The sequence below is a fragment of the Prunus avium genome, chromosome 6 (assembly GCF_965620075.1).
Source record: "Prunus avium chromosome 6, drPruAviu1.hap1.1, whole genome shotgun sequence".
NCBI classification, from domain to species: domain Eukaryota; kingdom Viridiplantae; phylum Streptophyta; class Magnoliopsida; order Rosales; family Rosaceae; genus Prunus; species Prunus avium.
The window spans coordinates 33,943,807-33,967,464 of record NC_142289.1 but is presented as its reverse complement, the minus strand read 5'-3'; the positions used below and the strand labels follow the sequence as shown (position 1 = coordinate 33,967,464).

The 23,658-nt window shown below is 38.6% G+C and overlaps 2 protein-coding genes, 1 long non-coding RNA gene and 2 pseudogenes across 7 annotated transcripts; 4 read left to right on the top strand and 1 right to left on the bottom strand.

Annotated features, from left to right (window-relative positions):
* Positions 1-2,576: 2,576 nt before the first annotated feature.
* Positions 2,577-7,837, top strand: LOC110746212 (putative receptor-like protein kinase At3g47110). 4 transcript variants are annotated; one of them, XM_088255389.1, is made up of 3 exons: positions 2,577-3,626; positions 6,134-7,161; positions 7,257-7,837. In XM_088255389.1, the coding sequence occupies exons 1-3, from the start codon at positions 2,899-2,901 to the stop codon at positions 7,604-7,606; spliced, it is 2,106 nt and encodes a 701-aa protein (XP_088111515.1). In that variant the 5' UTR covers positions 2,577-2,898; the 3' UTR covers positions 7,607-7,837. The 4 variants fall into 4 exon arrangements, with proteins under 4 accessions (XP_088111515.1, XP_088111516.1, XP_088111513.1 ...); XM_088255390.1 differs by having other exon boundaries at positions 2,577-3,632; positions 6,140-7,161; XM_088255387.1 differs by having other exon boundaries at positions 2,577-3,635; positions 6,140-7,161.
* A 146-nt stretch (positions 7,838-7,983) lies between these two features.
* Positions 7,984-10,066, top strand: LOC148294082 (uncharacterized; annotated as a pseudogene).
* Positions 10,067-13,552: 3,486 nt separating this feature from the next.
* On the top strand, positions 13,553-16,875 carry LOC110744789 (uncharacterized; annotated as a pseudogene). The gene is made up of 2 exons (XR_015836697.1): positions 13,553-16,256; positions 16,352-16,875. The product of XR_015836697.1 is annotated as an uncharacterized LOC110744789 (transcript).
* Positions 16,876-17,468: 593 nt separating this feature from the next.
* Positions 17,469-18,114, top strand: LOC110770021 (uncharacterized). Its single transcript, XR_002528669.2, has 3 exons — positions 17,469-17,625; positions 17,716-17,801; positions 18,026-18,114. It is a non-coding gene; the product is annotated as an uncharacterized LOC110770021 (long non-coding RNA).
* A 1,264-nt stretch (positions 18,115-19,378) lies between these two features.
* Positions 19,379-23,212, bottom strand: LOC148294081 (uncharacterized). The gene is made up of 2 exons (XM_088254721.1): positions 22,576-23,212; positions 19,379-22,488 (listed from the first exon to the last, which is right to left on the bottom strand). The coding sequence occupies exons 1-2, from the start codon at positions 23,210-23,212 to the stop codon at positions 19,379-19,381; spliced, it is 3,747 nt and encodes a 1,248-aa protein (XP_088110847.1).
* Positions 23,213-23,658: the final 446 nt, after the last annotated feature.

The following is a 23,658-nucleotide window of genomic DNA, read 5'->3' as shown; positions in this document are numbered from 1 at the left end:
TGCCTGAGCAAGTTATGGAGATTGCAAATCCACCACTTTTTGAAGGAAACACCAACAAAACTCCCAAACAATGTGGTGCAGGAGTTGAAGAAATTGAGGTGTGCTTGAATTCAATATTTAGAATTGGAATTGCATGTTCTGCTAAATCTCCAACAGACCGTCTAAGGAGTATCAGTGATGCTGTTTTTGAATTGCATTCCATTAGAGATGTTCTCCTTGGATAGAAACTTTTATGTGCCGCCAGGGAAATACTCTTGTTGTTGCTGCTACTTCTATTGGTGTATTTGGGCCTGGAGCCCCGCAAATGTGATCAAATTTATCAAACTACTGCATCAATTTTGTAGGCCTGCATATTATTGTAGTCTGTAGGCCTGCCATAGTTCAACTTTGTTTCTTGGGCCTTTTACCGTTTTCTCTTCAAACAAAGAAAATGTTAAAATTAATGCACACTCGTGTCTTAAATAATATAGAAAAATCTAGAATAATGGAGAATGAGCAAACCGACTTAGCAAAGTCGATGAATCCAAAATATCATATGCTTTAGTATAAAATAATCAAAGTGCTGTAATATTATAAACTAACCGACTAAGCTATGTTGATTAAAACTCCCATATATAGGCTTATTGCCTTGACAAATATGTAAGCTGAAAACTACCAGCTGTCCTATATCCCACTAAGTCCTCTATATTTGATTAAAATTTTTTAAAGCATGGTATAAAAAGAAAAAAATAATATGATGCAGACAAATATTAGTTTTAAAGCATGTAGAAAAAAAAAATTTGTTTTAAAGCCAATAAAAAAAGAAATGACAAAAAGAAGAAGTGGAATTATCCAATGGGAAGGGACGGGTGGCTGGGGGGAGATGGATATAACTTATTTTGTTTTGTTTAGGCTCTTCTTTTTAAGTTTTGCTTTTCTCTCTCATACTTTTGTTCTCTTTACGAGTTGTGCAAGTTCCAATTATTGCCTATTTTATATTTGGCAATTGCCATTGATTACAATTGACAGTATTTGAAGGAAATGAAGTGACTAGTGGAAGATCTTATTTATAAATCAGTTTGCCATGCCTTCATAATCAAACTCAAAATGGGGGTTTTGGTTATGAAACTGATTTTATTAATATACTCACTCGTGAATGGAGCATTGTTCGTTTGCTCCATGCATTTGAGAATGGGAGGCAACGAGACGGATAGGCTTGCACTCTGAGACGGACCTTTTACTCAACTGATGTACAGATTACCTTATTTCCATCTTCAACATTTAAGTAAATGTCTTTGTCCTTTTACTTTTATTTATTTTTATATTACTTCATTTACTTAAATTTACAATGTAAATAAGGAAGTACCCCTATTTGGATTCAAATAAAAATACTAGAAAATCAAATTCCCACCAAATCAAAATATGAAAATTCGGTTTTAGTGCAAAATACGATTTAGGCTAAAAATGATGGCTAATTAAGTCAATATATACTTCATACTAAAATCTCATAAAATCAAGTTTTCTTATTTGATGTGTATGGAACCCGCCAAAAATTATCTTGAGAAAATGATTATTCCGAAAAACCATTTTTCATACTTAGTCAATATTGCACCTCCGCTAAAAAAATTCTGGATCCGCATTGCACTGCTAGCCATCAAAGCTCAAATAACGCAAGATCCTCATAATGTAACGAGCTCCTGGAATGAATCCATTCACTTCTGCTTCTGGCACGGTGTCACCTGCAGTCGATGACACCAACAAAGGGTCACGAGTCTAGACCTCCAATCTCAAAAGCTGGCAGGGTCCCTATCACCACACATAGGAAACCTAAGTTTCCAAAGGGAGCTAGAACTACAAAACAACAGCTTCAGCAACAAAATCCCTCCAGAAATTGGGCATTTGCGTAGATTGCAGGTACTTTCTCTACACAACAACTCATTTAGTGGCCCTATTCCATACAACATATCATATTGCTCCAACCTCATCTTCATGAATTTCGGTTTCAACGGGTTGGTCGGTAAAATTCCATCTGAATTTGGCTCTTTGTCGAAGCTTCGACAATTTGTTCTACAAGCTAATAATTTAACAAGAAAGATCCTGTAGAATAAACTAAAAACTCACACTAGCAAACTCACAGACAACAAACAGACCAAACACCAAAGATGGCACGCAGATGAAAACCAAAGAAAACCAAGTCTGTAAACACACCCTCAATGAACTCACACAGACTCGGAAGAGAATAGAAGGAAGAAGACAAAAGGAAAAGCTGATAAGCCTTGTTCAATAATGATCAAACAGCAACAACTACAAATACAAGTAGAGGCCACGCCTCTTTTGAGAGAGAGACAGACCTTTCAGCATACACAATAAAAATATCCTAGAGACAAGAGAGCGCACTGCCCACAGCATGCCTAATACAAACTTAGCCACAGTAGCACCACTCCTTGAGCCAATAAACAAAACATATCCTACATAAAGCATGGGCATGCTTTTACAAAGTGAATAAAATATTAAATGTGGCTTTGAATTCGGTGGACTTGGTTTAACTCTCAACAGATCCCTCCTTCCTTGGGAAACCTTTCGTCTCTCGAGGCACTTGCTGCATTTGAAAATAACTTGGTGGGAAGCATCCCTACTTCTCTAGGCCAATTGAAAAACTTGACATTTTTGTCAGTGGGCTTAAACAACTTATCTGGTACCATTCCTCCCTCCATCTATAACCTCTCTGCTCTTCGTTCTTTTTTCGTAAAATTTAATCAAATTCAAGGGAGGCTTCCATCAGACTTGGGAAAAACTCTTCCTAATCTCCAAATCTTTAGCATCGCTGGAAACCAATTTTTTGGATCCTTGCCTCTCTCACTATCAAATACCACAAGTCTACGGATACTTGAAATTCAATATAACAACCTCACAGGTCAGATGCCGGATTTCCGAAAGCTTCATAATCTATACAGATTCACCATTGAACAGAATCATCTTGGAAGCGGTACAGATGGTGATTTGATGTTCGTCTCGGACTTGACCAATGCCACAGAGTTAAAAAACTTGCTTATAAATGACAACTATTTTGGAGGATCGTTGCCCACATCAATATCCAATCTTTCAACCAAGCTTGAAAGGTTTTGGTTTTACAGAAACCAAATACATGGAAGCATCCCAACAGACATAGGAAACTTATTCAACTTGGAGTCGTTGGCAATGGGGGAAAATAGCTTGACGGGTAACATTCCCACTGAAATTCAGAAGCTTTCAAGCCTTCTGGAATTAGAGATTTCTTTTAATCCATTATCAGGAAGCATTCCGTCCTCTTTAGGAAATTTAACCAAGTTATACAGACTCGACTTAGGAGGAAATAATCTTGAGGGCGTCATCCCTTCAAGCCTGGGGAATTGCCAGCAGCTGATATTTTTAAATTTGGCCAATAATAAACTTAGTGGCGCAATACCTCAACAAGTTATTGGCCTTCCTTCCTTATCACAGCTTTTGAACTTGTCTAGGAACCACTTTACGGGTTCTCTTCCGATGGAGGTTGGAAAGTTGAAGAGTCTAAGTGTACTGGACGTTTCTAATAACATGTTATCCGGAGAACTTCCTAGTAGCCTTGGTTCATGTGAAAGTTTAGAATTCTTGTACTTGCAAGGCAACTTCTTCAAGGGGCCTTTCAGTGGAGCACAGGGAATAAAGGAATATGTCAGTGTGATCTCTTTATGCATGATTCTGTTTGTTGAGTGGAGTCCACGATGTTATGTCTTCTATTAGTTTTATTGCAAATTGCAACTTAACGCCGGCAACAACAGTCGTTTGGGAATCTAGTCAAAATTATCTTTGGAAAAGACAGTACTAGGGACTACAGTAAAACCCCCCATCTATAGGATCACTTACAAGTTCATACCCGATTTTGGGGATATTTACGAGTACATACACAACGTCACGGAAAACCTACAAATTGTCCCCTCTGTTAGCCAAACTGTTAATGAATCTGTTAAATGCTGACGTGTCAAAAGTAGGACCCCTTTTTTTGATGATGTGGACTTCCACGTGAACAAAAAACTAATAAAAAATTATTTTACTGTTTAAATTAATTCAAATTTTAAAAAGCAAAATTAAAAATAAATAAATAAAAATCTGGCAAAAATCAAAAGAAAAAAATTTCTCCTTGTCTCTTTCTCTTCCCAACCCCACCCCACCCCCGACTGACTGCCTCTTCCCACACCCCACCAACCCACCCTCCCTCCGTGCACACCGCCTTCAAAGCCATCGCCACCGACCTCGTTGTCATTGTATAGAACCAAGGGCAAGATCTCCATCCTCATCAACTGCCTCTCCCCTTCCCACCTCCCCTAACACCAAAACCCAGCAGCCCCCACCCCTTCCCCACCACCTAACCTCTGGGTCCAAGATCCGGGAGGGGCAGAGGGTTTTTATGCGCTGCCTGAGAAATACTCTTGTTGCTGCTACAGTAGATGAGAGTTCTACTACTTTTTTTTTTTTTTTGGGTGGAACTTCTTGTACTACTACTACGTCATTTTATTTGTGTGTTTGGGCCTGACTCCCTTAGAAATGTGATCAAACAACTACAATATTGTCTAAATCTCTTATCTTAAATAAATCTGAATGTACACTTCATCCCATTGCCTATTTTATAAAACTAATTGTTACTTCTTAGATCAATTAGTGTGTAGTTTTATTGTTGCAAATTGCAACTTAACGCCGGCAACAACAGTCGTTGCCCTTTGGGAATCTAGTCAAATTGTCTTTGGAAAAGACAGTACTAGGCATTAAATATTTATACAATCCAGTGTGATCTAGTTTGTCCATAAGTCAGTTCGGTTTTCGATTTTGGAGTTGGGCTTAAAGTTTTTTTCAGGGCTTATAAATTTTTTTTATGAGTTTTTTTTTTGTTTTGAAATTTGTTTTACAAAACTCAACAAAAATTTTATTTTTAGGGCTTAAAAATTCACAAATTGCCCAATTTCATACAGAAGGAGGTGATTGGGCCTAGAAAATAGAGGTGATTTGAAGTTGTGCTTAGGAAAAGATTGGTTATGGATTTAGAAATTTAGCAATCGGGTTAAATGTTTTATTAAAAATTTAAAAAATACACAGCCGACCCAGTCCAAAATTTTCACTACAAAAATCAAATATGTACCTTATGTCATATCCACATGTTTCATAAAGTCCATGGTGTACAAGTCTTATATGTTTTCGTTTAATAACAATCCACTGAATTGAATTCAAGAAAGCAAACCACTGGCCTGCAAGATAAGGGTATACAATACAAGTTTCGTATGATTAGTGCCAGAAGAAATTAACCACTGGCCTTTATCAACGTATTTCTTCCACCACACGTTGGTGGAAATGTGTTGTTGCTGGGGCTGTTTCCATTCAGCTTCCTGGGGTCAATTTTGTAATTGTCATTTTAACAACCAATACAAGTACGACAAACAGTGGATGCGAGAACAGTATTCCAAGGAAATGAAGTCGTCTCAATTTGGAAAAGTAAGTCAACAAGGACTAATTTGGCATTTTCCATCAGCTTCCAATCCAATGACAGCTTCTGCGTGATGCATGGCTAATTCTTTGCAAGTGACTAATGGAAGCAAGTCAAAGTTTTGTGTCTTTGGAAAGCAAGTCAACCGTGGCTGACCGTAATGACTGGGACTTGGTTAAGCGCATTACTCAATCTTAATTATAAACCAGCTTGCCATGCCTTCATAATCAAACTCAAACTCAAACTCAAAATGGGGGTTTTGGTTATGAAACGGATTTTATTAATATACTCACTTGTGAATGGTGCATTATTCGTTTGCTCCATGCATTTGAGAATGGGAGGCAACGAGACGGATAGGCTTGCACTGCTAGCCATCAAAGCTCAAATAAAGCCAGATCCTCATAATGTATTGAGCTCCTGGAATGAATCCATTCACTTTTGCACGTGGCACGGTGTCTCCTGTGGTCGATACCATCACCAGAGGCAGAGGGTCACAAAGCTGGACCTGCAATCTCAAAACCTGGTAGGGTCCCTATCTCCAAACATAGGAAATCTAAGTTTCCTAAGGGAACTAGAACTACAAAACAACAGCTTCAGCATTAAAATCCCTCCAGAAATTGGGAATTTGGGTAGATTGCAGGTACTATCTCTACACAAGAACTCATTTAGTGGCCCTATTCCCTCATCTATGATTGGGTTGAAAGCCATAGAAGAATTAGACCTTTCTCGCAACAATTTGTCGGGTGAAATTCCAAAATTTCTAGAGCGTTTTGTCTTATTGAAGAAACTAGACCTATCTTTCAATGAATTTTGGGGAGCAGTACCAACTGGAGGTGCTTTTAAAAATGCAAGTGTGATTTTAATTATTGGCAACGCCATGCTCTGCGGCGAAATTGCTAATCTCCAACTGCCCAAGTGCGAGTCCCCAAAGGGAGGATCATCTCGTAGCTTGATAATCCGTTTAGTACTCTCTGGACTTGCTCTTCTAGGAATTGCTATGGAGTGTTACTATTTCTTTCTTTGTTCGTCGAGAAAGAAAAGGAAAGAAATTCCATTGAGCACATTGCCGAACTCTGTTGTGCGAGTGTCATATGCTACTCTCCTAAAAGCTACTGATGAGTTCTCTTCCGCTAATCGGATTGGTGCAGGCAGTTTTGGGTCTGTGTACAGAGGAGTTCTTTATGATGATGGTAAAGCCCAGCTTGTTGCTGTGAAGGTGTTCAACTTGTTGCGGCATGGAGCATCGAAGAGTTTCATATCCGAATGTGAGGCTTTAAGAAACATCAAGCATCGAAATCTTGTCAAGATTATAACTGCATGTTCAAGTGTTGATTTTCATGGTCATGATTTCAAGGCTCTGGTTTACGAGTTCATGGACAGAGGAAGCTTAGAGGAGTGGCTGCATCCTCCTACTGAAATTGAAGAGGTAAGGGAGGCACTCAATCTAGAGCAAAGACTAGACATTGCCATTGATGTTGCTTGTACATTGGATTATCTTCATAATCATTGCGAAACACCAATAGTTCATTGTGATCTCAAGCCAAGCAATGTTCTTTTGGATAACGAGATGACTGGACATGTTTCTGACTTTGGACTCGCAAGATTTCTCTCCCAAAAAACTGGTACTAATGCTTCAGAAAATCAAACAAGGTCCATTGGAATAAAAGGAACAGTTGGTTATGCTGCTCCAGGTAAATTGTTTCCTTTTTTTCTTTTTAAATCTTACAAAGTTTAGCTATTTTACTAACAATTGTGCTGATAATATCTTATGATGTTTCAATGGTAGAGTACGGTATGGGAAGTGAGGTGTCAACAAATGGAGATGTCTACAGCTTTGGTATTCTTCTGTTAGAGATGTTCGCAGGAAAGCGACCCACCGACGACATGTTTAATGGGGACCTAAACCTTCATACTTTCATTAAAATGGCTTTCCCTGAGGGAGTTATGGAGATTGCAGATTCAACACTTTTTGAAGGAGGCATTAACGAGAGAAGGGTTCAAAAGATTGAGGTGTGCTTAAATTCAATATTTAGAATTGGAATTGAATGTTCTGCTGAATCTCCAACGGACCGTCTGAAGAATATCAGTGATGCTGCATCTGAACTGCGTTTCATTAGAGACGTTCTTTTTGGATAGGGAAACTTTTATGTGCTGCCTGAGAAATACTCTTGTTGCAGCATCATGTCGTTTTATTGGTGTGTTTGCGCTTGCAGCCCTAGAAATGTGATCAAAGTTATCAAGCTAGCTACTACATGTCGTTTCAATCTCTTGTCATGACCATGTTTGGACTTGAATCAAGTTCGTTTTGTCATGACCATGTTGCCAATGGAATTGTGAATGGTTATAACGGCCAAGGCAGTTTGACTAAAAAAATATAGATTATTATAAATAAACCCAATTCTAGACATGTATTTATAAAAAAACCCACATACTATTTAAACATAGAAACACACCCAAAATTAACCCCAAAATCAATAATTGTATATTTTTTGGGTGTGTTTATAAATGGATTTTGAGTGTGTGTAATGATGGGTTTTGGGTGTGTTTATAAAGTGTTTTGGGTGTTGGGTTTTTTTATAATTTCAGCCCCCATTTTTGGTGTTTTAGTGAAACTCCCAAAAAAATAAGGACCAAGGCTGTTGTTGGGTCCATCCTTGTTAGTTTGGCTATCCTTGAATTACCTTGTGTTGTCCTCTTGTAAATCCTAATTCCTACCTTGTGGGTTGACTCAGGGAGGCACGCTTTGTCGTGATTGTGTTGTTTCTTCTCTTGTAAATCCTAGTTAAGAGTGAAGCCCCTCACCAGCTTCCATCCAATGGCTGCATCACATATGGCTAATTCTTTGCAAGTCAGTGGAAGCAAAAGTGTTGTTTTTGGTAAATGTAAATGGAAGCAAGTCAAGTTGTCGTCGTCATCAGAAAAGCTAGTCAGCCGTGGCTGATCGTAATGTCTTGGACTTGGTTAAGCTCTGACTCAATGTCATAAACTAGTTATAAATTTGGCATCCCCTCAAATGGGAATTACCAATTTCACAACCCAAAACCCATATATAACCTTGCTCTGTATGTAGTTGATAAACAAATTCAAAATGGGGGTTTTGGTAATGAAACTAATTTTCATATACTCACTTTTCAATGGAGTATTGTTGGTTTGCTCCAAGCATTTGGAGCTGGGAGGGAATGAGATTGATAGGCTGGCCCTGCTAGCCATCAAAGCTCAAATAAAGCAAGATCCTCATAATGTAACGAGCTCCTGGAATGAATCTACTCATTTTTGCCTGTGGCATGGCGTCACCTGCAGTCGACGACAAAGCCAACGAGTTGCAAAGCTGGACCTCCACTCGCAAGAGCTGGCCGGGTCCCTATCCCCGCACATAGGAAATCTAAGTTTCCTAAGGGAGCTACAGTTACAAAACCATAGCTTCAGCAATGAAATCCCTCCACAAATTGGGCGTTTGCATAGATTGAAGGTACTGTCTTTACACAGTAACTCATTTAGTGGCCCTATTCCATACAACATGTTAGTTTAAGAAAGGAGGTTTAGAGAATGATTGGTAGTGTTTAAGACAATAGCTTAATTTGGAAAGGAAAACTTTTTAAAAGAGTAACAAAATAGTTTTATTTTATTGAAATAGAAAAGGTACAAAGGCTTTAACACTAGAGTTGGATGATGGCTAGAATTGTCAGCTGTAGCTTTTCTTACTTAAAAACAGAATTGGGCTGCTAGCTATATATAGAGAGTAGCTAAACCGACTCTCAAGGTTGGCAAATATCTAGTCAAGTCGGTTATTGCATAGTAACCGACTTTCCAAAGTGTTTTCCAGCCACTAGTTATAATATAAATCTAGAATTGTCTAGTTACAATACATTATATAATTAATAGGATGTTTCTAGTGTATAGCTCAAATTTGACCTGTCTTTTTCTCTCAATTTTTCTAGATTATTCTAGATTCAAGTGTGCATTACTTTTCAACACAACATATCATATTGCTTAAGCCTCACCTCAATGCATTTGGCTTTCAACAAGCTGGTGGGTAAAATTCCATCCGAAATTGGTTCCTTTCCAAATCTTCGAATACTTGTTTTAGAAGGTAATAATTTAACTGGAGAGATCCCTCCTTCCTTGGGAAACCTTTCGTCTCTCGAGCTACTTGCTGTATCTCATAATAAATTGGTGGGAAGCATCCCTACTTTTCTAGGCCAATTGAAAAAATGACCATTTTTGGAATTGGGCTCAAACAACTTATCTGATACCATTCCTCCCTCCATCTATAACCTCTCTACTCTTTATTCTTTTGGCGTAGCACTTAACCAAATTCAAGGGAGTCTTCCATCAGACTTGGGAAAAACTCTTCCTAATCTCCAATACTTTAACATTGGTGACAACCACTTTTTTGGATCCCTTCCTCCCTCACTATCAAATGCCACAAGTCTACAGGTATTTCAAGTTCATAAAAACAAACTAAGGGAGCAGGCGCCGGATGTTCGAAAGCTTCATAACCTACAGATATTCGTCATTGCAAAGAATCATCTTGGAAGCGGTACAGATGGTGACTTGAGTTTTCTCTCAGACCTGACCAATGCCACAGAGTTATGATAAGCCTATATTTTATATATATTTTATGCCTCATTTACTTATTTATTTGTTAAATTCCTTAGATTAAATTGGTTGTTTTAATTGGTTTTGTGAGATTTGTGAAGGAATTGTGAAATAGGAGAAACTGTGCTAAAAAGGGCAAGAAGATGAAGATTGGAGTTTAATTAAAAAGAAGCCAAGTCATTCCTTTTGTTGCAAGGAATGTTGTCAAATTTCCTAGTTCAAGATGGTTCAAGTCTTATCAAGTCAAGCAAGGAGAAATAAAGAAGACCATATTTTAGAAGGAATCCTACTTTTATAATAATTGTAATTATACCTTAGATAGGGTAGGATTTGTAGGAGTATTATAAATAGGTCCTCTCCATCATTCCTCCATCATCTACCATCAACTTTCTTTTCATTCTTTTATTGCTTCTGTACTCATATTTTTACTAGCTGAAAAATAGGGTTTGTAAATACAGACAGGGATGTACTTATTGATGGCAACTTGGAGTGAAAACAGCCAGTGTTTTTTTGTGCTACTTTCTTCCTTTCTCTTTTTTCCACCTCTGGCAATTTAAAAAGACAAAAAAAAAACATTACTGGACTTCAAATTAGAACAAGCCCATGGGCCGTGGCCCAAGAATGTAGATCTACTCTAAGAAGATTGTAGATGAAAACTTAATTAACGTAGTCCCCTTACAAGTGTTATTGTTAATGAAAATACTGTAAAACTTGATACTGAAAAAAACAGATTCTTTATCTTTCAGTTGTTAATGTCGAGTGCAATAATAGTTGGATTCATGATTTTTTGTAAAGTATATATATATATTTACTATGAAATTGAGTTTTAATGTTATGTTTAGTGTTTAAGATTGGATTATGAGGTACAATTGGGAATATTAGGGGTTTTTATTTTTGTCATAATTAGGAAGCGGGAGGGGTTTGTCTCACATACACGCTGCCAATGTATTATTGAGCTTCGAATTTGAGAATACTGGTTTGTAAGTCAAGATCATTTTCCACTAAATTAGACCTGGTTGATGAGAATATTGGGTTAGAAAGAATAAAATTAATTCAATGATGTGTTTGGCGCTGTACTTAATTGGATTATGGTATTACATGGGTAAGTAGGACTAGACATAAACCCATTAAACATAATTTCAACTTTTTAGTGGGATACATAATCCAACAACATTTACATAACACTATTACATATAATCCAATCCAAGTTGTCGTAAGCCACCAAATATTTGATTAGAATCGTTAATTATACCCCGTCACCAAATGGGGCTTTTCTGGGAAGACTAGTCCGTTAGGAAATTCAGACTGGGTGGCCTCAGCTTCGTTTTCCATGTTTGCTTAGGTTCATAAAAATTGCGCGTGTGTTAGTTTTGCCGTCGACTTTGAGTCTCCCTCCGTAGCTCTTTAAATTGGCACTCAGCTTTGGAAGTTAACATTTTGCTTGGTAACGTGTTCAATGGAGACTTAAACCTTCACACTTATGTCAAAAGGGCTTTGCCTGAGCAAGTTATGGAGATTGCAAATCCACCACTTTTTGAAGGAAACACCAACAAAACTCCCAATCAATGTGGTGCAGGAGTTGAAGAAATTGAGGTGTGCTTGAATTCAATATTTAGAATTGGAATTGCATGTTCTGCTGAATCTCCAACAGACCGTCTAAGGAATATCAGTGATGCTGTTTCTGAACTGCATTCCATTAGAGACGTTCTCCTTGGATAGAAACTTTTATGTGCTGTCTGGGAAATACTCTTGTTGCTGCTGCTACTTCTATTGGTCTATTTGGGCCTGGAGCCCCGCAAATGTGATCAAATTTATCAAACTACTGCATCAATTTTGTAGGCCTGCATATTATTGGAGTCTGTAGGCCTGCCATAGTTCAACTTTGTTTCTTGGGCCTTTTACCGTTTTCTCTCCAAACAAAGAAAATGTTAAAATTAATGCACACTCGTGTCTTAAATAATATAGAAAAATCTAGAATAATGGAGAATGAGCAAACCGACTTAGCAAAGTCGGTGAATCCAAAATATCATATGCTTTAGTATAAAATAATCACAGTGCTGTAATATTATAAACTAACAGACTAAGCTATGTTGATTAAAACTCTCATATATAGGCTTGTTGCCTTGACAAATATGTAAGCTGAAAACTACCAGCTGTCCTATATCCCACTAAGTCCTCTATATGAGCTTTGTACCTTTTCTCCTCCATTCAAATAAAATTACTTTGTTATTCTTTCAAAAGTTCTATATTCATAGTCAAGCTATTGTCCTAAACACTAAAACCAACCATTTTCTAAACCTCTTCTCCCATAAACTAACAAAAAAAATAGTATTGAAGCTTAATTGTCACTGAATAATTTTACTTCTCTTCACATCCGTCATGAACTTTGTTTAATCAATTGAGAGGGGATTCAAACTTCAAATCTTTTCCTAAGAAAAGAAGTATCACTAAATTAAAAACTAATTGTTACTTCTTAGAGAAATTAGTGTTTAGTTTTATTGCAATTTGCAACTTAACACTGACAACAACAGTCGTTGCCGTTTGGGAATCTAGTCAAGTTGTCTTTGGAAAAGATAGTACTTGGGATTAAATATTTATACAATTTAGTGTGATCCGGTTTGTCTATAAGCCAGTTCGGTTTTCGGTTTTGGAGTGGATTTTTTTTTTTGAATTTTTTTTCACAAAATCCAACTAAAATTTTGTTTTTAGGACTTAAAAATTCAGTGATTAGGCCTAGAAAGATAGGTGATTTGGAGTTGGGCAGGAAAAGATTAGTTATGGGTTTAGAAATTTAGCATTAGGGTTAAATATTTTATTAAAAAATTAAAAAACACACAACCAGCCCGATTTGGTCCAGACTCCAGTCCAAATTTTTCACCGGTTGAAGACTTTTCACCTTTCTTCTACAGACTTATGTCATATCCACATGTTATCATCAGATATGTATTCGTATTTTCATAAAGTCTATGGTGTACGAGTCTTATATGGTTTCCTTCAAGCAAACCAACGTCTGATTGGTGCCAGAAGAAATTAACCACTGGCCTTTATCATACGTACGTATTTCTTCCACCACACGTTGGTGGAAATGTATTGTTGCTGGGGCTGTTTCCACTCAGTTTCCTGGGGTCATTTTGAACAACCATACAAGTACAACAAATAGTGGTTGCGAGAACAGTTTTCCTCGAAGGAAGAGGAAATGAGGTCGTCTCAATTTGGAAAAGCAAGTCAACATGGACTAATTTGGCATTTTCCGTAGATTCCACGTTTTACGTTTAGATAAACCCCCATCAGCTTCCAATCCAATGACAGCGTCTGCGTGATGTATGACTAATTCTTTGCAAGTGACTAATGGAAGCAAGTCAAAGTTTTGAGTCTTTGGAAAGCAAGTCAACCGTGGCTGATCGTAATGACCGGGAATTGGTTAAGCGCATTACTCAATCTTATTTATAAACCAGTTTGCCATGGCTGATCATAATCAAACTCAAAATGGGGATTTTGGTTATGAAACTGATTTTATTAATATACTCACTTGTGAATGGAGCATTGTTCGTTTGCTCCATGCATTTGAGAATGGGAGGCAACGAGACGGATAGGCTGGCACTGCTAGCCATCAAAGCTCAAATAAAGCAAGATCCTCATAATGTAACGAGCTCCTGGAATGAATCCATTCACTTTTGCTTCTGGCACGGTGTCTCCTGCAGTCGACGCCATCGCCAGAGGGTCACGAGTCTAGACCTCCAATCTCAAAAGCTGGCAGGGTCCCTATCCCCACACATAGGAAACCTAAGTTTCCTAAGGGCACTAAAGCTCCAAAACAACAGCTTTAGTCATGAAATCCCTCCACAAATTGGGCATTTGCATAGATTGCAGGTACTGTATCTACACAACAACTCATTTAGTGGCCCTATTCCATACAACATATCATATTGCTCCAACCTCATCTTCATGAATTTCGGTTCCAACGGGTTGATGGGTAAAATTCCATCTGAATTTGGCTCCTTGTCGAAGCTTCAAAGATTTTTTTTACAATTTAATAATTTAACAGGAGAGATCCCTCCTTCCTTGGGAAACCTTTCGTCTCTCGAGTTACTTGCTGCATTACGAAATAACTTGGTGGGAAGCCTCCCTACTTCTCTAGGCCAATTAAAAAAATTAAAATATTTGTCATTTGGTGCAAACAAGTTAACTGGTACCATTCCTCCCTCCATCTATAACCTCTCTGCTCTTGATTTTTTTTCCTTAGTAGAAAACCGAATTCGAGGGAGTCTTCCATCAGACTTGGGAAACACTCTTCCTAATCTCCAATTCTTTAGCATCGCTGCAAACCAATTTTTTGGATCCTTGCCACTCTCACTATCGAATGCCACGAATCTACATGTAATTCAAGTTCAGTATAACAAGCTAACGGGACAGGTGCCGGATTTACGAAAGCTTCATAAACTATATCGATTCGCCATCGGAGCTAATCATCTTGGAAGCGGTACAGATGGTGACTTGAGTTTTCTCTCAGACTTGACCAATGGCACAGAGTTAGAATTCTTGGGTATTGAGGCAAACAATTTTGGTGGGACGTTGCCCGCATCAATATCCAATCTCTCAACCAATCTTCAAACGTTTAGGTTTGACAGAAACCAAATACATGGAAGCATCCCAACAGAATTAGGGAATTTGGTCAACTTGGAGTCGTTGTTAATGGGGGGAAATAGCTTGACGGGTAACATTCCCACTGAAATTCAGAAGATGTCAAGCCTTGTGGAATTACATATTTCTATGAATGCATTATCAGGAAGCATCCCGGCGTCTTTAGGAAATTTAACCAAGTTATACAGACTCTCCTTAGAAGGAAATAATCTTGAGGGCGTCATCCCTTCAAGCCTGGGGAATTGCCAGCAGCTAATATTTTTAAATTTGGCCAGTAATAAACTTAGTGGCGCAATACCTCAACAAGTTATCGGCCTTCAGTCCTTATCACAGCTTTTGAACTTGTCCACGAACCACTTTACCGGTTCCCTTCCGACGGAGGTTGGGAAGTTGAAGAGTCTAGGTGTACTGGACGTTTCTAATAACATGTTATCCGGAGAACTTCCTAGTAGCCTTGGTTCATGTGAGAGTTTAGAAGTCTTACACTTGCAAGACAACTTCTTCAATGGGTCTATTCCCTCATCTATGATTGGGCTAAAAGGCATAGAAGAATTAGACCTTTCTCGCAACAATTTGTCGGGTGAAATTCCAAAATTCTTTGGGGGCTTTGTCTTCTTGAAGAAACTAGACCTATCATTCAATGAATTTTGGGGAGCGGTACCAAGTGGAGGAGGTGCTTTTAAAAATGCAAGTGCGATTTCAATTACTGGCAACACCAAGCTCTGCGGGGGAATTGCTGATCTCCAACTGCCCAAGTGCAAGTCCCAAAAAGGAGGATCATCTCGTAGCTCGAAATTAATAATCCCGTTAGTACTGTCCGGAGTTGCTCTTCTTGTAATAGTTATGGTGATGTCCTATTTCTTCCTCTGTTCGTCAAGAAGGAAAAGGAAAGAGATTCCGTGGAGCACATTGGCGAACAATTTTTTGCAAGTGTCATATGCTACTCTCCTAAGAGCTACTGACGAGTTCTCTTCGGCTAATTTGATTGGTGCAGGCAGTTTTGGGTCTGTGTACAAAGGAATTCTTGATGATAATGATAAACATCAACTTGTTGCTGTGAAGGTGTTCAACTTGTTACGCCATGGAGGATCAAAGAGTTTCACGGCTGAATGTGAGGCTTTAAGAAACATCAAGCATCGAAATCTTGTCGAGATTATAACTGCGTGTTCAAGTGTTGACTTTCATGGTAATGACTTCAAGGCTCTGGTTTACAAGTACATGGATAGAGGAAGCTTAGAGGAGTGGCTGCATCCTCCTACTGATTTTGAAGATGTAAGAGAAGCGCCCGAGAGTTTAAATCTAGAGCAAAGGCTAGACATTGCCATTGATGTTGCTTGTGCATTGGATTATCTTCATAATCATTGTGAAACACCGATAGTTCATTGTGATCTCAAGCCAAGCAATGTTCTTTTGGACAACGAGATGACTGGACATGTTTCTGACTTTGGACTTGCAAGATTTCTCTCCCAAGAAACTGGTATTAATGTTTCCAACAGTCACACAAGTTCCATTGGCATAAAAGGCACGGTTGGTTATGCTGCTCCAGGTAAGTGGTGTCCTTTTTTTATTTTTAAATCTTACAAAGTTTAGCTATTTTACTAACAATTGTGCTGATAATATCTTATGATGTTTCAATGGTAGAGTACGGTATGGGAAGTGAGGTGTCAACAAATGGAGATGTCTACAGCTTTGGTTCTTCTGTTAGAGATGTTCGCAGGAAAGCGACCCACCGACGACATGTTTAATGGGGACCTAAACCTTCATACTTTTGTTAAAATGGCTTTCCCTGAGCGAGTTATGGAGATTGCAGATTCAACACTTTTTGAAGGAGGCATTAACGAGAGAAGGGTTCAAAAGATTGAGGTGTGCTTAAATTCAATATTTAGAATTGGAATTGAATGCTCTGCTGAATCTCCAACGGACCGTCTGAAGAATATCAGTGATGCTGCATCTGAACTGCGTTTCATTAGAGACGTTCTTCTTGGATAGGAACTTTTTCTGCTACGGGTTTGTGTGATGGGTATATTATTTTTTATGTGCTGCCTGAGAAATATTCTTGTTGCTGCTGCTAGCCTGGTACAGTAGATGGGAGTTCCGCTACTACTACGTCGTTTTATTTGTGTGTTTGTGCCTGAAGCCCTTAGAAATGTGATCAAAGCTATCAAACTACTGTATCTTGTGTAAATCTCTTATCTTAAATAAATCTGAAAGTACACTTGATCCTGTTGTTTGGTCCAAATACGTTCTCTAAAGACTATAACTGCCATTTCCTAAGCCCATGCCTATTGTGAAGCATGCTTGCAAATGGGTCCATCTTAGCGAAAAAGTGTTTGTCTGAAAAATCATCGTCCCCCTTATAACTTAGACTATCGATTGTATTCAAAAATTAAAAACAACAAAAATATAATCGCATACTCACATGAGCTAACCCATTGTAGCACTATATAGTTATTGCCCTATCTTTCATGATTGATTTTCCTCCCATGTATAATATAAAGGTGTCTTTATTCATCTTTTTAATTAATTAGGTATTGAAAAGGTTTTATGTTACTTTCGTTCAGTTCAGCAAAAAATTTAAGTTGATCAGTTCATATTCATTGTCGGTGTATTATTTTGGCTGGTGAAATAATGATGAAGGGAACTAATAACATATAGGTAGGTGTGCTGAATTAGTTTGACTGGTGAAGTAGGTGGTGAAGTAATGAAGGGAAGTAATAGCAAACAAACAAATAAAACAGAAAAAGAATAGCCAAAATATCTGTGTGACAGCCTCTCTTCCTTTCTTTACTCTCGTCGTCTCATGTGCTCTCACTTTCTTCATATATATAGTCTTTCTTCTCCTCCTGTGCAGCCTCTCTTGATCTTACCGAATACCCGAAAGGCAGAGAGAAGACACTTCCAAACCAATGTCAAGTGTATGATCTTACCGAATAACCGTTCTTTTTTATTTATTTATAACAGCCATTGAAAAATATATCCAATAACTCCCTCCGATTAATTTTCAGGTTGTCATTAGTTTCTTCAAGTATAGGAACTCTTAAATATGCAACTGGGTTGTTGGTTGCTTTTTGGCATGGGTGGTGTAGGAAAGGTATATATCTCCTTCTTTTTCACTGCCTCCATTGTAGCTAGTCTTCTTAAGCTGCTAATTAGTTGCTGGCAATTTGTGTTTATAAATTATCAAAGTTGGATAAATAAATCAAGCATATATTTTAACTAGTCTTATTGATCTTCCCTAGACAATTTCTTGTTATTGTTTCTCATTATGCTTGATTGGAGTGTTTACCTTGTATTCTCACATTTCTTGTGAAACAGATGGACCATGATTTGGTTGGTGCAAAGATACAACATGGTTGTATTTATGAAATAACACATTTTTATACTGGCCGCAAACAAAGTTGTTCCACATGCTGCACATTTGTTCTTCAATGCAAGAACAATTTTCACCAAGCTCTCAAGTGTTCACCCACAGATTCTGAGACATCAGTTGTATTTTCTTAATTATAGTGGCATTTTGGTTGAACTAAGCATTCTCCCTTCATTTTACATGTTTTTTTTTTTTTTTGCTAGTATTTTGCTTATAGACAAGTATGGATCATATGTGGGGTAGGAAAAATTGTGATTTATGGAATATATATTTCAAGTATGGATATATTTAAATTTATATATGTTTGTTGATGTGCAATGGGCAACATAACATGATTTGGATTGATATTTTAAGAGAGTAACCAAGTAAAGTGTGATATCTATATTGCTTATAACAAACTCCATTTTGCACAAACAACTAAAGTTAAAAATTTAAAACAGCAACACTTATAAGTAGAAGGTGGGAGGTGGTATTCTAATTCCTAGAGAATTAACCCATTAGGAATTGATCTTTTTTACCCATTATATCCTCACACAATTTTCAAAATTCCAAAGATGTCATCTACTTTAACCCAACAACGAGGATATTTTAGTAATTAATACCACTCATACCCCAATTTCATATGATTTAGTAAACAATTTCAATAAGAATCCGGAATCTAACTCCTCTCAATCCATATGGTTTAGTAAACAATTTCATTAGGAATCCGAAATCTAACTCTCCTCAATTCAATTCATCCTCAATTCAATTCCTCCTAATCCAATTACGGATTAGTAAACATGCCATAAGTTCATTACTCAATATTATAAACTAGTTTGACATACCCTCAAAACAGTTTCTTTGTGACATACCCTCAAAACTAGTTTGACATTTTTACCTTTTACTCAGGTGCCGACTTGGTATAAACTTATTGAGACCCACTTGGTAAAGTTGGAGAAGAATCAGTTATTGTTCATTATTTTCAACGCTTTCAAATGAATAATAGTTGGGTGAAGGTCCAAATGATGGTGGCGGTTTGTCCATGGATTGTCTTGTGCAATTTGCATGCATGCGGTAGGTGATTCCCACATAATCTCACCACCAAGCAAATTAAATCCCATTAATTAAGACACTAAAACTCATTAATTATTACCTCCCCATCTTGCTTTTGGAAACAAGAATCTTGATAATATAAGAGGCAGTTAAGTTGGTTGTTGTGGTAGTTGGTTTTTATATTGCAAAGAATAATCTAAGCTATACTTTTTTTTTTTTTTTGGTGAAACAGGGGGGTAAAAAAAAACCCCAGAAAAGAACAAAAGCAACTAAACAGCAACAATCATACGGGTCTTAGTGACCCCTAATAAGTCATCCATCAGCAATGGCCCAAGCCAAGTTGGATTCTCCTCAAGCAACCAGCAACCCAGATCAAAGTCGTGGCTCCATGCAGCCAATCTGTCAGCTATAGAGTTCTTCTCTCTGTAAATGTGGTGGAGTTTACTTCTTGGAATCTGGCTCAGAAAAGTCCTGCATCTACTAACCAAACCAGCCAAAGGGTGGCAAAGATTCAGCTCAGTACTTAGGATAAGATTTACGGCGTTGGCTGAATCCATCTCCACAACAATATCCACAACTCTTCTTTTAATTGCTAAAATTAGACCAAAAAATAATCCCCACAGCTCAGCTTCAAGGATTTGCCCTTTCCCCAGGTTGGCAGCAAAGCCACCAATCCAGTTACTCATGTGATCTCTAATAACTCCTCCAGCACCAATGGACCCCGTACTTCTCATGAAGGATCCGTCCACGTTTAGCTTTAGAACACCATTCTGCGGAGGAATCCAAGCCAAGCTAACCTGGATTTTACCACCTTCCCATTGATTCATAGTTGAGGCCTTGATCCACTCATTGGTAGCAGACAGAATCAGCTCTCTAGGATTAAAAGGTAAATCATCCTTATTATTGAAAACAAAATCATTCCTCCATTTCCAGAGGTGCCAGCAGATGACACCAAACAGAGTTTTCCAAGGGATTTGCAAGAATTTTTCCTTAGAGCACAAGTTGCTGAGCAGCCAGGGATGTAGCTCAGCGTGGAAAAAAGGGGCAACCTGGTTAGTATTTAGGAAAAGGTTCCACACCCTTTTAGCTCTAGGGCAATCCCTAAGAATGTGTAAGGTAGATTCCGTATGCCAAACACAAATGCAACAAGCAGGCTCACTTATGAACATCCTACGAGCACGCTGTTCATTGGACATGATCTTCCCTTGATACGCCAGCCAGAGGAAGTAAAGGATCTTTGGGTGTAGTTTGAGATTCCAAAGGACTTTCCACCAGGGGTTCAACCACTCCATCCCTGTAAAGAGCAAGTTATAAGCAGACTTGACAGAAAAGAGGCCATTAGGAGTAGTTTTCCAAATTTGACAGTCTTCCAGGATACCCCCAAAGTCAGCAGGGCAACCAATGATTTTCTGCACCCACTCTTCAGGAAGAATGCTTCTCAGCCTTTCAATATCCCACCAGTCATTCACAAAAAAGTCAGAGACAATAGTGTCCATACTAGCATCAGGGCCAACCTCCACTTTATGGATAAGAGCTTCATCGTCAATCCACTTATCCTGCCAGAAATTAATATTGTCCCCTTTTCCAAGCCTCCATATTAGCCCCTTCTCCAGAAGTTGAGAGCCAAACACTATACCCTTCCACGTGGGTGAGCAATTTTGTTTGAGAAGTAAATTGGGATCACAAGGGGAATGGCCCCTTAGATATTTTTTCTCAAAAATCTGGGCCCATAGGCCCTCATCCTTTTTTAAAAGTCTCCAACCAACTTTAGCAAGCAAAGCTTTGTTCATGTCGTGAGTTTTTTTGAAACCCAACCCCCCTTGACTCTTAGGTCTGCACAACAGGTCCCACTGGCAAAGATGAACCTTTGTCTTTTTGTCACTTCCTCCCCAAAAGAAATTGCGGTTAACTTTATCCAAAACATCACAAGTGCTCAAGGGAAGCTTGGCAGTTTGCATAGCAAAAATAGGGATAGCTGAGGTGACGGCATGGATTAGAGTTGCTCTACCCGCAGAAGATAGGACCCTACTTTTCCAGGAAGCAAGCCTAGCATGCACTTTATCGATCAAATTGTTGTAGGTAGTCTTGGTAACCCGAGAGTGAAGCAAGGGCATTCCCAAGTACTTACCCAGGTTATTCGTGAGAGGTGAACCACAAATGTGGCTAATATCAGAAGCCAAATCTTTACTAATATTTGGGGAACAAAAAATTGCAGATTTCTCAAAGTTGACAAGCTGGCCCGAGGCTTTACAAAAATCATCAAGACATTGCTTCATAATATGAGCTTGTCGGGGATTAGCTTCAGCAAAAAGAATCAGATCATCAGCAAAAAACAGATGGGAGACACTAGGGCCACCCTGGGAGGACTTCACAGGTTTCCAATTGCAATTCTTAACAGCATTCACAATGAGGTGAGAGAACTTCTCCATGCAAAGAACGAAGAGGTAGGGGGAGAGGGGGTCTCCCTGCCGGATGCCATTTTTAGGGGTAAAAGTCTCGGTAAGCTCCCCATTAACACACACTTGATAAGTGACAGAAGAAACGCAGTGCAAGATCAAATGGATGAGGTTTGCAGGTATACCAATTTCAGTAAGAACTGATTTGATAAAGCCCCAGTTCAATCTGTCATAGGCTTTAGAAAGGTCAATCTTCCAAGCTATAAACCTTTTTTTCCCTTTCGTCTTCCTGAATTTAAACATGAGCTCTTGAGCAATCAGGATATTGTCAGTAATATGTCTACCTGGGATAAAGCTTACCTGATGAGGACTGACAAGCTTGGCCAGGAGAGGTCTCAATCTTGCCACAATCACTTTAGAAATTACCTTGTAAAGGGTGCAGCAAAGGCTAATTGGTCTAAAATGCATCATAGCCATGGGATTATCAATTTTAGGGATAAGAGTTATCAAAGTGGCATTCAGACCTTCGGGGATACAACATTCCCTGAACGCTTCTGTGACAAGGTCAAAAATATCACTACCGCAGAGCTGCCATTGATTTTGATAGAAACACGCAGGAAAACCATCCACACCCGGGGTTTTCAGGCCACCAATATTGAAAAGGCTTTTCTTGATCTCACTGATATCAATAAAATCAACTAAGGAGTTGATCTCGTCCTCCCTTAGGCTGGGGAACAGCATAGGCATTGGAGGAATGGTGTTGTCCGTCTGGTTCGTAGAGAAAAGCCCCATGAAATAGTCCACCGCTAAATTTTTTAGCTCTAAAGCATCCTCTATCCAAACACCAGCATTATTCTTCAGCTTTTCGATTTTGTTCCTGCGTCTTCTAACAATAGTGGAAAGGTGGAAAAATTTAGTATTTCGATCCCCCTCTTGCAGCCATTTGACTCTTGACTTTTGCTGCCAGAATAAGGCTTCTTGGTCTAAAATTGAGTTATATTCAGTAGACAGAGTTTCCTACAGCTGGGTGAGAAAACAAAAGGGTCTAAGACACAAAACTCGTTGTATACCATTGAGACGGGCAAGAAGATGAGCTTTTCTTTGTTTCAGATGGCCAAAAACATCAAGGTTCCAATGCTTTAGAGGCTCCACCAAGCTATGGGATTTCGCAAAGGCCGAGCCAGAACCTTGATCCCATAACTGCGAGATAAATTCATGGAAAAGGTCATGCTTTAACCACATAGCTTCAAACCTAAAGGGTCTTCTAGTGGAGCAAGACACAACCCGAGACTTTAGACAAATTTTGATGGGGCAATGGTCGGATTTTGTCCTTGGGAGATGTTGTACAAAGGCCTCAGCAAACTGTTGCCTCCACTGCATATTACACACTGCTCTATCGAGTCGTTCAAAGACTCTGTTGTTTGTCCAAGTAAACTTGGGGCCAGAAAAGCCCAAGTCAAGCATATTATTCTCATCAAACCACCTTTTAAAACCCCTGAGACGGTGTAATGGTGTTCCCCCCATTTTTTCATCTGTTTTGAGCATGTCATTAAAATCACCAGCAATAAGCCAAGACATCTGGTGGCAGGTAGCAACAAAATTCAAGTAATCCCATAATTTTCCTCTTTTGGTGGAGCAAGGATTCACGTAAATTCCAGTAAAGATCCAAGGCCTAGTACCAGACCAGGAGACATATGATCGGTTCATAATTGTATATTATTTCTTACCCTTCTAGCTTATGATTTGGTTATGTTTTTGAGTTAAACTTGTGCTTTTAATCCTTTTTGTGTTTATCTTTCAGTTAATTGAGCTTTAGGTAACAATGATGGCTTTGGAGAACATAATTCATGCAATTCAAGCATGTTAAGGCCTAATTTGGATGAATTGATGAAGAGCTTAAAGACAAATTCATTATGGCTACAGCCCCCTGCCAGTCCAGTTCCGTAGGTCATATTGCAAGCTTTGTTTCAGCAACCTACATAGCTCGGATGAGGCCACATTCTTCATGAAAGTTGCTCCAATTGGTGTGTACTATAACATATCCAACATTCAGCCCCATTGGATAAATCTGGAGTCCGTTACCTAGCAAACACAGAACCATGCTCAGGATGGATCTTATCAGCGCGGAAAATGAGTTAGCAATTTGTTTCGGC